The sequence below is a fragment of the Peromyscus leucopus genome, chromosome 2 (assembly GCF_004664715.2).
Source record: "Peromyscus leucopus breed LL Stock chromosome 2, UCI_PerLeu_2.1, whole genome shotgun sequence".
Taxonomy (NCBI): Eukaryota; Metazoa; Chordata; class Mammalia; order Rodentia; family Cricetidae; genus Peromyscus; species Peromyscus leucopus.
This window is the reverse complement of record NC_051064.1, coordinates 108,207,997-108,222,267: the sequence shown is the minus strand read 5'-3', so window position 1 is coordinate 108,222,267 and position 14,271 is coordinate 108,207,997. Positions and strand designations below refer to the sequence as shown.

The 14,271-nt window shown below is 47.9% G+C and overlaps 1 protein-coding gene across 1 annotated transcript in view; it reads right to left on the bottom strand.

Annotated features, from left to right (window-relative positions):
* Nucleotides 1–744: 744 nt before the first annotated feature.
* Plpp3 (phospholipid phosphatase 3) overlaps nucleotides 745–14,271 on the bottom strand; it is a 78,362-nt gene continuing 64,835 nt past the window's right edge. The window contains exon 6 of the mRNA XM_028887977.2: nucleotides 745–2,600. Within this exon, the coding sequence (XP_028743810.1) occupies nucleotides 2,475–2,600 (126 nt within the window). The 3' untranslated portion in view covers nucleotides 745–2,474. The remainder of the gene's footprint in view (nucleotides 2,601–14,271) is intronic.

Here is a 14,271-nt window from a genome sequence, read left to right as displayed (position 1 = left end):
AAGAAGCTACAAAAGACAGGAGCTCCTCTAAAGAGTCCTGCCCAGGAAGGTAACAGATTTGTGTTGTTTCAACTTCCCAAGCTGTAGTAATTTGTAATTATTTTTACAGCAGCAAAAAGAAACTAATGTAAAGCCTGTCCTACAACATACTGGCAGGCTCTTAGACAAGTTACATCATCTGCATTCCACAGCATCCCTCCTTTCTCAAGCTAAGAACGGCTCTGGGATGTAAAGGGACAACCAGGTAGAACAGGCTGGCACACAGATGCACGACACAGGTGAGTTTCCAGCTTCCTTTTTTCCTTCTAGGTAGGGGGTTGCCCAGGGCAGGAGAGGGCGAACCCAGGGCCCTCCTCCTTTGATATGGGCTGTGGGAAAGAGTCTCCCTTAAGCTCCCCAAGCCCACTTTATCTAGGGAAGTCTCCGTATCTATCTTTGGGGGACCCACAGCTCCCACCTCCCACATGAAAACCCTTGAGAGCACAAAAGCCCTTTTAAGAGACTGGAAATGAGAGCCAGCCCCCAGCCTCCTTCTGCAAACAGGCTTCAGAGATGAAAGAGCAGCTTCCGTATCCTGCCTCTGCGGTGACCATGATTGTTTCCCATTGACACAATCCGGAGCTGCTGTCCCATTGAGGCAAGCCCACTCTGAGGCCTGCCCACAATACCTCTCTTCCTATCTCCCACAGACCCCCCTGCCCCCCAAACAAACATCCCCCAAACAGTCCAGGTATCAGTGCCTTGGTTAGTCATGTTATGAGCTTTTATTGAAAAAGCACATTTAATACACGTTTAGTTTCGCAGATACACGTTTTCACTTTGTATGCCACAAAAATCTTTGAATATTATTCTCTTTACAAAACGGAACCTTACAAAAATACTGACAATTTAATGTTTTTATACAGTTTTTCTCTAGTTGCAGTTATTTCTCTCCTTGTAAAACAATGGCTACCACAGAACTATGATAGTTTTAGTTGAGATTTAAAAAAAAATAATAACTCAATGCTCCTTTTAAGCAGCTAAAGTCAATAACACAGGTCGAGACACAGTTTATGATCATAGTGGATATAGCTAAAATTGTTTCAGACATAATATCTTACATAGTTAACCTTTAATGTTTTATACATTATTTATATAATATTTATATATAAAATCATAGCTTGCTATATGTTGAAATGAAAGGACAGAGTCTGTGGAAGGACGTGCATGTGGTTGATCCATATGGTTACGTGTAGCCCTTTGAAAGATTTGAAAAGCACTTGTCTTCCTTCTTCCTTTCCTCGGAGGTTCAGTAGAAGGCTCTCTGTCTACTGTCTAGAACGGGACCTTGCTTGGAAGGACACTTGTGGATAGAGGGTGAGGAAAAACTCTCTACGCAGATTTAACCCATGTGTTCTGCCCAGCAGAACCCACCAAAGAACTGTCCCAGGGGTCAACCCCGAGACAACAGTGCTTTACACAGCAAGATCAACTCCTACAAAGGCCTTCTGGCTCCCTATCTTGAAGGGTAGCCTTGCAGGCATGAGACCATCTGCTACGCTGGCTCTCTCTGATCCCAAGGAGCCAGAAAGATAGTTCATGTCTTCATTCTGCCCTTTTCCCTCCCTTCCTGTCTTTTTACTGAGGCTTGTTTGCTCAGCCAAAGGGCTACCATGCCTGTGCTCATCCCTGGCCCTCACCTGACATCCAGGTAGGCACCCAGCAAGGATCTCAAGGGGACAGCAGTAACCGCAGTCTACCATTTCTACGTGTGCAAGTGCCCAGTGATTGATTGATCCTGCAATGGCAGTTCCGCGTCACAGTACGGTGCGCCAGAAGAAGACACCCTCCGCGTCTTCTGAAATTGTGCTATTTGTGAAGTTCACTCTTCCACAATGGGTCCCCCAATCTCTAAAAGTGAGGGCCTGTGGTTGTTAGCCTGGGGATGGGGAAGAGATGACAGAGGCCTCAGGGTCTGGGGTTTGGATTCGGGATCTGATCACTCTGAGCCAATGCTGCGCTCATTCCTGGTATTTCAAAGCGCAAAACTTCCTGGAACCAATGTCACAGCAGAGTGGGGCAGGCAGAGGGGCTGATTCGGTGCTGGTTCGAGCCTTGTGTGCTACATAGGAGCTCGAGCTGGTCTCACTGGCCTGGGATTTCTTGGGTCACAAAAGGTGACCACAGCCCCCCCGCTCAATTATTCTAGTGTTTTGCTCCTGACAAGCTTGTGCTCACTAGAACATGAACACTTAACCAGCTGTGCAGCCGGGACTCGGGACTCTGGTACTGTTGTCTCCACACAGGCAAACAACCTATTTTGGAAGGCCACAAGATAAGGCTTTTGTTTTTTTGTTTTTGTTTTTCCTTAAATGTTTTCAAAATCCATTGGGCGAAAAGCTTTTCCCTACATTCTACTGTCTGATGAGATTGGAGAGCAGCAGGAACATGCTGTCGGCAGTCACTTCGGAGGAAGCCCTGTGGAACGGCAGCACCTACACCATGTTATGGTGGTTGTTCCTGTCGATGATGTCCACAGGTGACAGGATCTCCTTCCTGATTGCAGGGGCCGGCAGCGAGAGGCTCGTCTTAGTCTTGAAGAGATCGGACACAAAGAAGACCTAGGGTACAAATCGGAGAGCCAAGTCAGTCAGTGCCTAGTGTGGCCCGGGAACAGGCCAAAGGGACAAACAGTTACAGCTCTTTAATCAGGGGCCGGGATGGGGTGGTGTGGGGAGTGGGGGTGTCAATCAATATCTTTAACTCTCTAAATGGGGCGGGGCACAGAGGTCATATCTTCCAGCAATCACTATGCAGACAGGAAACTGAGGCAATGACTAGCCTGGTCTGTGAGAGAGTTAAACCCCACTTTTATGGACTTTGAGTCAGGGCTTTGAATTTGGAACTTAACATTTCTGATTTCTCAAGGCAAATGTGTTATGAAAGATAAGTTCCCAACCAGGGACGTACTCATAATTACTCAGTTATTAATCCACACCACTTTTTCTTGTTCTTACAAAGGAATCCAGAGTGGGGCCAAAAGAGATCAGCCAGTACAAACTCTGACCAGCAGGTGCTGGAGCAAGGAAACAGTGATGGCCACATTTTCCTGAAAGCCCCATGATATCGACCATCTGAGGGGGGAGGAGCCAAGAAGTCTTGACACCGAGAGTCAGCAAGACACTGGGAAGAAAGGTCAGTGGACAAACCCCCTGCTCTCATTCCCAGCATTCTTCCTCCTCCCCAGCATGTGACCTTCCTGCATCTTTCTCATAATGATTGGGAAACATTTACAAAACACCCACTTGCAAGATGGCTCAGACGCGGTTGCTGTCTGAGTGAGCTTCTGATGAAAGAGTCAAGAACCCGGTGAGCCTCTCAGGGAGCAAAAGTAAATGCACAGACCCAGCCTGAGATATTCAGCAACAGGAGTTCGTATTAAACACGCCATTGTAAGTGGCAGCTGTCAGTCACGTCATTTAATAGGAGGCACACAACTGAGTTCATACTGGGAGTGAAATACATAAAGATCCTGGCTGGGGACATAGCTCAGTGGTGCTTACCTAGCAGGCACAGGTCAGATCTGCAATGCGCGCGCGCGCGCACACACACACACACACACACACACACACACACACACAGAGTTTTCTGTGTCCCTCAGCTTTCGGAGCTGAAACTGTTTTGCATTGCCTACACAGCACAGTGACTTCATTCTGATCACTTAGTAGGAAGATGAAATTCTTCATAAGAAGTCACCAAACAGTCTCTACAGCCAGGCCCTGGCTACAGTCAGGCCTTGGACTGACTCTTTGCTGAACTGATCTCCACAGTGTTCATTCTGCAGTAGCATAGAAATCACCAGAGAGCTGTAAAAACTCTAAGAAAAAACAGGCGCTGCTGGTCACAAGAAGAGCGGATAGAGTGGCCACAAGATAAATGTGCAATAGTCCTGCTAGTTACCGCCAAATCCTTTGTACCATTTAATTTAGAGCATATTTTAACAACTCAGCCATTTCCATTTTTTTTTGTTTGTTTGTTTGTTTAAAAAAAGAGTGGGGGAGGCCAGGCTGCTCCTATGTTACTAGAAAAAAAATGAAGTATGAACCCCAAAATGTAAACCCCTTAATAAACATAGCTTGAGAGTCAGTGAAGAAATCAAGGAAAAAGTAAAACCTTTATCCCTTTCCTTTTCAAGCTGTGGTACAGGAAGTGTTGTCTTCTAGACAGAGTCCAGCTGGGATGTGTGGGGTGGGCATTAAAAGCTACCTGTTTACCACTTGCTGGCAGCTCCAGGCTCCCCGGCTGGGGAGTCCCTTACACACGAGAGAAAGACAGAGACTGCAAAGGCCCCTGGTAGAAGTTCGCGCACGCGTTCGCTAACGGTCAATGTGTTCAGCGCCTAAGCTTGTCATCCCTTTCTTATGTCAAGTCCTCCCCACTCTTCTCCAAATCTCCGGCTACACTAGAATGACGTCATCACCTGGCAGGTGCAGAAACAGTAGCCAATTCTCTACCTGAAAATTAGCCTCCTTTCATCCTAGCTGTGCATCCCAGGAAGACAGAGCAATGTCTCCGTCACTGGCTCTCCCCTCCACTTCCTTAGCTTCACAGTGAGATTATTCTCAAAGCCTGGCCTGAGAGACCTTCACCCAGATTCCCTCCGTCTACCATGGGCAAATACAGAAAAGAACAGCTCCACCATCCCCCACAAACACTCATCTCCCAGTCTCATTGGATGGGCTCATATCCACTACACACGAGTATTTCTGTTTCCTGAATGGTCTTGAGAAGGCCTATTCTGTCTGCAGCAAAGTTCATGAAGATGTGTCTTCCCTTCATGCTCTGGACTGGAGCATGGTTGGTGGACCTAGACTAACCCACCTGTTCTCATGTCTGCAAAGACTCGCTTCATGAGGTTAGTTCAGCTCCTTGCACTACACTACAGCACTTAATTTATCTGTGTATACAACGGGTACTCAATACATGTTGGCAGTTGAATTTATCAAACGCGCTCTACTTTCTGGGAAATAAGCACTGTGGCTTTGGACCACAAGTGCATACACAACTGAACCCTGCGGGAGGTGGGGGCAGGGGCACACACTGAAATGCCCACATGTACCCAGCCAAGTGATACAGGGAAAGCTTGGGCCAGACCCGGCAGCATCCTGCCTACAGCCCTACAGCTGCACTTCGCCTTTGTCAAACACTTTTTGGGAATCAGGAAACATGATCTTGTCAAGACTCAAACAGGGTTCAGTCTTCCTGATGCTTGAACAGCAGAATCCAAAGAGAACCGTCAGAGGTGAAAAGGCCTTGGCTTGGAGATGTCCCATTCCCTCCAGGAGATGATTCCCTACCCAGAAAGGGAAGTCAAAGGCCCAGCTTGGGGATGCTCTGCCCAGATTCAGAGCTGTGGCTGGACCACAAGAAACACCCACTTCCAACGCACAGCCCTTCTCCACAGTTCTTCTCTGCTCTCTGAGAAGTAAAATCCCAACAAATGAGTAAATGAGACCCCCCCCCCCAAACAGCCAGCCCCCAACACTGCCCAGAACACTTGCCTTCAATTTCATTCTGATTCTTGTAGTTTTATAAGCTAACCATTTTGAGAAAAAAAGAATGAATGCAATCAACAAACACCTATTAAGTAAGCTCCTAGTGTGCAGGAAGCTCTTGAACATAAAAGGCAAGATAGAGAAGACAGAATTCTTTGCTCTGCAGGAGCTCAGAAGCAGTGCAGGAGAGAGCCAGGTAAACCACCAACCATATATAATACTGTGGTTAAAAAATTAAATTATACTTATTTATTTTGTGTCCATGTGTGTGAACATGTGCATACTACAGCATACACGCTGAGGCAATGGACAACACAACTTGCAGGAGTTCTCTCCTTCTGCTATGTGGGCTCTGGGTACCAAACTCAGTCTGTCAGGTGCCTTTATCAGCCGAGGATCTCACTGCCTCCACTAATGCTCTGTTTTAAGGACCATAACAGAAGGAAGCACAGAGAATGAAGTATGTAACCCAGACTGAAGGGTTGAGAATGGACTTTAGGACCTGGCGCCAAGGACAGATATTTGAGCTTGGCTTTGAAGACTCAGGTCGGGGAGTTGGCCGGGTGGTGAATGGCAGAAATGTTGTTACAGGCAGGGACAACACAGCCTGCAAAGACAGCATGTTCAGGGATTGAAGGAAGCTCCGTAGGGCTAGGACCGAGAGATCAGTGATGCTGGAGAGAAGAGGGCCCCATCTTTGGGCATATTGAGATATCTTTTGACTCCAGAAATCATTGTAAAGGGAAGCATCACACTGGAAGAGAAGGAGCCAGCAGGTACAGCATGACAGAAGGCGGCATAGCAGTGTGGAGAAGAGGCAGGGAGGACATGGAGAAGGACACGGATTCTGAGATGCCCAAGAGGGGGTGACAGCTGACAGAGATGGGGGAGTGGTCTTAGGGGGAAGTAGTGGATTTCTTTTAGTTCTGTTTTCAACTCCATACACCTCAGCACTGGTTACAACAAAAGCTGTTAAAAATCGAGGTGATTCTGTCGAATGGCTTTCTTCAGCCTTCTAATACTTGGGTCCCTAAGGTATTGTCTGGGGGAAGTGATTCTGACCTACTGCTGAGCTTGAACGTTGGCCACTCTGTGATCGGATGCAAGGGCGGAAGATGACCCGCTTTGCCCAAACACTGTGGACAATGTCCCTCTTCCTCCAGCAGCAAGGCTACACACAAACAAGGTAGCTCTAGGAACCCACTCACATGATGAAGAGATAAGAAGCTCACAGTGTGAGGCCCCTGAAAGGCCTGCTCACTGTTCTGCTGCCCTCCTCCGCCTCATCTAACCAGAGGGACTCGTAAAAGCTTTACTCTCTAAAGCAGACTAATTTTTCAAATCCAAGTCTTGCCATTACTGGGGACACAGTACCTTCCTCGGGGGTTACAAGGCACAAATGTGGGATAGTGCCTGATGCCCAGAAAGGAACTAGTCAGTGGCAGCCATCAGCACTGGCTGGTGTATTCAATGCCTAGCTATATAAGAATTACTTATTTTCTCTGTTCCTAATGTGAAAAGACAAGAAAGAACTAGAAGAAGTACAATGGCAGGCACAGGGATGAATGTCTGTAATACCAACACTCCAAAATCTGAGACAGGAGGATCAAGATTAAAGCCAGCTTCTGCGGGCTATGTATGTAATAAAACATTGGTGCAAATATCTATATCTATCTATCTATCTATCTATCTATCTATCTATCTAGATAGATAGATAGATAGATAGATAGAGGTGACAGACAGACAGCGCACATGTGAGGCAGATACAGATGCAAGCTGATTACAGAGCTGAGTGGATGGGAGTTTTCCATACGACAGATAGGATCTACTTGCAAAGGCCTACAATTTCTAGGGCTATTTTGAGGAGTGAGTCAGCATACTGGCAAAAGGCTGTTTTTGATGTCTCATCACGAATCTTCACCTGCTGTGGAGATGCCAGCCACCCCTAGGGCACACAGCCCCATCCTGCTGAGATGTTGCCCAGCACGAGACCACTGAGACCCAGGCAGGCCAGAAACGGGAAGTCAGTCAGCAGCCCGGCTTCTGCCTCCACTGCGGTGGGTGGCTGAGTCAGCAAACCTTGCTAAGGCATTTGGCTCAGAGCACATCATGGCAGTGAACCCGACTTGCAATGTTCAGGAATCCTTGAAGGTTTCAACTCCTGAGACTATGGAAGTGAGCCCCTTGAAAGATAGGAATCACACCCACACACGCAGAGACTTTTAGAAGCCCCCACCGAGTCTCCATACCAGCATGGGACAGAAAACATAAAAGCCAGAGAATTTGAGGTTCTCAGATGTAGATGAAAACAAGAGCTGTCTGTCTGGTCTGGTATTTTGCCAATGCAGTCTTTAAACCACCTGCTTCAGAATCACCTGGAAGCTTCTCAAGAGAGCAGATGTCTGAGCATCTGGGTGCGGACTGGAATTTGTACTTTACCAAACATTATGGAAGTCTGTGGTATAGATGAAAGCTAAGAGAACAGTGGTGGACAGTGCAGGAGGGGGATGGGGGACGACGATGCTCGAACCCTCCACCTGCCGTCGCCCTGACCGGTGCCCCGTAGCTTGTCTCCTTGACAGACGCTCCTTCATCGGCCCCTGAGAACCACCAGAGCGGCCCTCACCTTCCATTTGCTTCTCCTACTGCACTGTTAATAACTCTCCATTTTGCTGTTGCAACACAGGCTTTGATGTGTGATCTTCTAAATGCTGCATCATGCCTCTCTTTCCAGACCGTGAGCTACTCCAGGGCAAGGATTATGTTGAGTCATCGGGGAGCCCAGAAGTTGCGGCCCTGGATAGAAGCTGGCCACCTTCCAGGTAAGTACAGACACCAGGGCTGCCTCTCTTCTTACACGTTCAGAAGTAGGCCTTGGCCTGGGGACTTCCTTTCAGGTTTCTAGGACACGGTACAGAGCCATCTCTCAGATTAAGGAGAGGACTTTCTTTGGGGAAGAAAGCCCTGGGAACTGACTCACCCTCATGGCCTAGTACAGTAAGCGCTGTCTGAGGAAAAATTACCATTGGCAGCCTGGTCTTTTGACTACAGGGGCGTTACTCAACTGTACTCATTGCCTTCTAACCCCAATCAGAGGCTTTCAGCGGCTGCTGGCACGGTGAATCGCCAGTGTCTGTGTTGAGTGTCACCCTGCTGCATGTGAGAGGGAAGGAGCGTGATGGGGGAGGAGAGTGGCATGCTGACCGTCACACAGCAGGGTTCTTGCCACCCTGTTTCTCTTGCTGCACCATTGACCCTTGTTAGGCCACACTCCTGTGCAGTCCAGAATTGAGTGAAGAGCTTTTCTGATCATCTACTGTTACTTAAATAAATTTTTTTAAAAAAGTACTGCGATCGGAGAGATGGCTCAGCAGTTACGAGCATGCGCTGTTCTTCTGAGGCCCCGGGTGCAGTGCTCAGCACCCACATGGCAGCTCACAAATGCCCTCCAGTTCCAGGGGATCTGACACCTTCTTCTGGTGTCAGAAGGTCTCTAAGGGCACCAGGCACCCATGTAGCTCACATATATACATCCAGGCAAAATACACACACACACAAAAACTAAAATTTAAAAAATTAAAAAACAAACAAACAAAACAAAACAAAAAAATAAGAGCACTTGCTTTCTTGTAAAGGACCAGAGTTTGGTTCTCAACGCCCACATCAGGCGGGTCACAACTGTCTGTAACTCCAGCTCAAGGGGATCCAACAGCTCCCTGCCACTGGCATCCCTATGCATGTATATTCCCTCTTATCGCCCACATACTCATAACTAAAAGCAATAAAAATAAATCTTAAAAAAAATCTAAAAACTAAACTGCTTTCTCAGAATTACCATAAGTCTTGAATGGAATAAGAAATGAGAAAATGCCTGGTAGCTGTGATGGACTGTTCAAACCCTACTCAAGTTACTATGATTACGGACCAAGAACATGAAGGAAATTAAAAGACTACAAAAAGAATTAAGAAGGTTTGGAGAACTGGGACCCTTCTGAAGGAGAACAGGGCTCTGCTTTACTGAGAAGCCTCCCAGAAGGTTCCTTAGGTTATCACAAAGCCGGAGTCTGTAAGGACCGACCCAGAAGGCTACTGATCAAGTGGATGCTGGATCTAACAGGAGCTGAGGCCCAGGAACAGGGTACCACTGGGTAACAGAGAACTGACAAAGGCCATTCTTCCCAGACAGCCCCTGATTTTGAAACCAAAAAGAAGCAGGGGTGACGATCACCAAGCTCAGCAGATCCACCCCCAACAAGTTTCCCTGGTCTGCATCTCCAGGGGCAGAAGCCACACTGTGTCCTCTCACTCATCTCCTTGCCTCAGTGGTATTCCTTCTACATAAAGTTCACGCCCTTCCCTGGTGTGCCTTACAGGAAATGCCCACTCATTTTTCAGAAGTCACCTCCTCCAGGAGTTCTTCCGAGTCCCCACACACCCTCAGATGTTCATTGTCCCTAACCTTTGTCATCCTGGTTGGTCTACAGTATTGGGTACCATGCTGGCACCTGGGCCTATCGACTATACTTGTTTATTTCTAAGTCCGTTCCTACCACATCACTGTCCAGCCATTAGCAAGTTACAAGAACAGTTAGGGGATCACCACCAGCATTTTGAAAGATAAACTAGAAACTGGTAGACATAACCTGCTAACAGGTCAACTAGCAAGCGCCAGGCTTCTACCTCATCCCTCTCTGCAAAGGAACAAAGAAAGAAGATTCTCGATGAACTGTGCAAACTCTGGAGTGCTGTAAAGCTAGGTTAGCATTTACCGAAGACTTCCTTTCTCAGCCACATCCACATTCCTGCCTACCTGACAGTGGGGAACTAGGGAGCAAGGTCAACTTGGGGCGCTACTCTGAGACGTTGGCAGGGCATGAGACATTAGCTCAGGGATGTGGGCGTCATTTCTTCCTTTCCTCTGGACTCGGGCAACACTGGAAGACATCCGGAGGGAACAGGTGGGTATCTCCTACTAGAGAAGGAAGAAGACCTACAAATTCTTGGGGGAAGAAAGCACGCACGCTTACTTAGTGCCGCTGTCTTCACTTCTGAAACAAAACAAGGGACCTGGGATCAATTCTGCCTCTGTGTGGACTTGGGCGTGTGCTGGGCTCTCTGCGCTGAGCTTCCTCCCACAGGGCTACCGTGGCTGAACTCTTCCTCACACGAGCATTCTTGCCCCTCACTCTTCCCAAGGTCACTGCTCTGGGGCAGAGACAAAGAATGCCCTCGCCCTTCCCTGCATCCTGGAGGAAGACAGCAGGCACAAAAGAGCAACTGCGGGTGGGGGCCACACCCCCAGGAAGAGAAAACCAGGAAAGACCGCTGTGTGTTTATAAACCTCGGGAGCAGCTGCTTCCTCTACTGAACCCGCAGCCATGGAGGCCTGCCCTCCGCTGACCCCTCCCAGTGCCCCCCTAATTTACCATCTGTTAGAGGGTCAGTAAGGAGGTGACCAGATATGCAAGTTGTCACTAGACAGGAAATGAACTGATGTCCGCCCCTTTGTCCCACTGCCTGGTTGAATCCAGGTACAGGGCTTGAAGCTTTGGTAGGGGGAGGGGCAGATGTGTGCAGGTAGGAAGGGCAAGGGTCAGTGTAGCAGCATTTGACTCTGTTTGTCTGTCTGTTCTGTGCACCTGTAGGTCTAATCAAATGAAATGAAAGATAACGCATGTCTGTCAGGGAATGTCACCTCTTCTGTGCTCTGGGTGTATGTAGGCTGTAGCCCTCTGCCTTGTTCCTCTGTCCCCATCCAGCAAAGGTGTGCCTTTGTATGCTGTCCTACCGGACTGAGTTCTAGCATCTGACTGAATCCAAGGCACTGTGAAGCTCTGTTTTATCAGGTTCCATAGTCTTCCCTTTCTGGAAAGCACTCAGAGAGCAAACTAAACCCACTCTCCTTGGGCATATCATTTTTGTCTAGACAAGTCTGCTTGCTATGACAAAAGCAGCCTCTGAAGACCTGGATGAAAGTGCTGACTGTCAGACTCCTGTCCAAGGCTCTTCAGGGACTGAACCCTGACCAGGGAAACATACTAAACCACAGGGAGACTTAAGGGCGAGCACCCAATTTAGAGCATGGTCAGATTGATTGCTCCACCTGAAACAGCCAGCCCAACTTAGTTATACAGACGCTGTCCCACTGAATAAAAAATGGAGAGCTACAAGGCCTCAAAGTTTAATTCACAGATAAAGAAACTAAGATCAGGGGGGGAAATCCCACCCAAGGCCACAGCTCATTCATCATTCATGATCTCCCCAGTGCTGATCAAACAACCGATGTATGTCAGCTACCATACCAGGCTTCCAGAATAACCACAAGATTAAGCCATGGATTCTGCTATTAAAGCATTGGCAATCTAGTTAAGAAGGCAGACACATGAGCAGGGCAGGTAATTGACAGAAAAGGCCAAAGCTATGGCAGAGCAAAGCACTGGGGGCTGGGGGAACACTAAGAGAAAGTTGGACAGTTCTAGCTTTAGGGACTGGGGGAGGTGTGGGGAGCTGAACACTGGTCCCTCAGGTATCCAGAACCCACTCTCCAGACCTGAAATGATATTATCTCACACCTGACTAAGAAGACTTTGGAGATGAGATTAAGGTAAGGCCATGGAAATAGAAACATGATCCTGGGCTATCAATGTAATCAACATACCTGAGGAGGGGCAGGCAGGGGAAGAGGCTATGCACCGAGGAACACAAGGAAGCTGTAAAAGGCAAGGAAAACTGACCCTCCCTTTGCCCTCTCCATGGAACACAGCCTTTCCACACCTTGATTATAGCTTTGTGAGACTCATCTTTAATTCCTGATTCCCAGGACTTAAAGAAAACAACTGTGCTGTTTAACAGCTGTATTGTGGACTGGGCTTATTTGTTACAGCAGCTATGGATGGCTCATACAAGAGATTTCACTAGAGATGAAGTGAAAGTGAACTGTGTTTTATCAATGGGAGTGGGCAGCTCTCAAGGGTAAGAGTTCAGTGTTATAAAAATAAGTGCGGCATGCCAGCAGGTGAGGGAGAGTTGGGGGCGAGGGAGGTCTTAGAGTGACGGCTTTGTGTCAGACTGTAAGAGTGTGTCAGCTCTGGCTTCTCTACATCTTCTCTGTGTGCCTTAATCCTCCTTGACTCCTGTATGAAACTGTATGAAACCAGTTGCCACAAACAGGGAGCTCTCCACAAGCATTAGCAAACCCACACCTCTGCTCAGGCCACAAGAGGCCTGAGGCTTGGAAGTAGAGGTTTTCTGGCAGAGGAGGAAATGGATTCTGAGCATTATGGCACCCTGTGGCTTGTGCAGTATTATGTGTTCTCTTTCTCTGGAACCTCCTGACTCCGGGAGATGACTCTGTATGTCAAGAATCTTGAATACATGGTAGGACACACCTTTAAGCTCAGCACTCAGGAGGCAGGGGCAGGCAGATCTCCATAAGTCTGAGGCAAGCCTGGTCTACATAATGAGTACCAGGTCAACCAGGATTACATAGTGGGATTCTGTCTTAACAACAACAATAATAAATATCATAGATATACTATTGTGGAATATTTGTTTACACTGTGAAGATGTGTCTTTGCCAAGGCACCTTCCGATTGGCTTAATAAAGAGCCGAATGGCCAATAGTTGGGCAGGACGAGGAGGTGGGACTTCCTGGGAGAGAGGTAGAGAAATGCCAGCAGAGTCAGAGCAAGTCAGACATGCTGTACTGGGGAAAAGCAAAGAGCCACGTGCCAGATCATAGATTAAAAAATATGGGTTAATTAAGTTATAAGAGCTAATTGGAAATAAGCCTAAGCTAAAGGTCAAGCTTTCACAATAATACGTTTCCGTGTTGTTATTTGGGGGCTGGCGATCCAAAAACAGACAAGAAAGCTTGCTACAATATACCCCATCTATAAGTGAGAAGATCACTTGTGTTCCCCAGGATTCACTGATCTTAAGGGACACTTTTGTCATATGGTATAAAGCAGAGCAGAGGTCAGAGGCTACAGCCTAGAACACTAGGGCTCCCTTGCATATGGGAGCTGATCGAGCTGAAACCCTACAAGGCAAATAAATGTCCTCCACCCTCTTGGTGGACCCCAGGCTAGACACCCAGTTTCCTCATCAGACACCCCCTCGAGGGCCAGCATCTCTGACTCAGTGCAGCAGCTGAGGAGCTTCGTGTCTGTCTTTCCTTGTAATCAAAACCAGGACCACAGTATCCAGCGTCTCTCTGTGGGAAAGGACACGCTGGCTTCTTTTTTCCCCTGCTGAGCTTTCTTCCACTGAGCAACCAGCCACAGCTTCCAGAGCCTTCTCTGCCCTGGCCTGTCAGATGGGTTTAAGCACACCAAATCTCTCTGCACTCGCAAGCTAGTGGGACCAGAAGTCTTGGCTGTGCACCAGGTGGAGTTAGATATCTAGAGAAAAATGGTCAATGAGACTGAGTCCCTGCCATCCCACGTTGACAGGTAAAAGGGAATATCTGTCACCTCTTCCCAAACTGTCTACTTGACGAAAAGAAACTTCCAGACTCAAAAGGCTAAGCGGATCAGCCCAAGGCTTGGGGAGGCCCCTACCACACACTTAAATGACACTCTTTAAACAGCTGTCTACACAATTTCTGCCCGAGGTAGCTCTGGCTGGCCCGGTGTCTGGTGCCCTTCCCCCACTACTAAGCACAGAGGGCATGGCTGTGAGTCATCTCGAAGCGGCTCTTTGGCCTTGGGTGACCCAAGTCAGCTCTGAAAGCCTG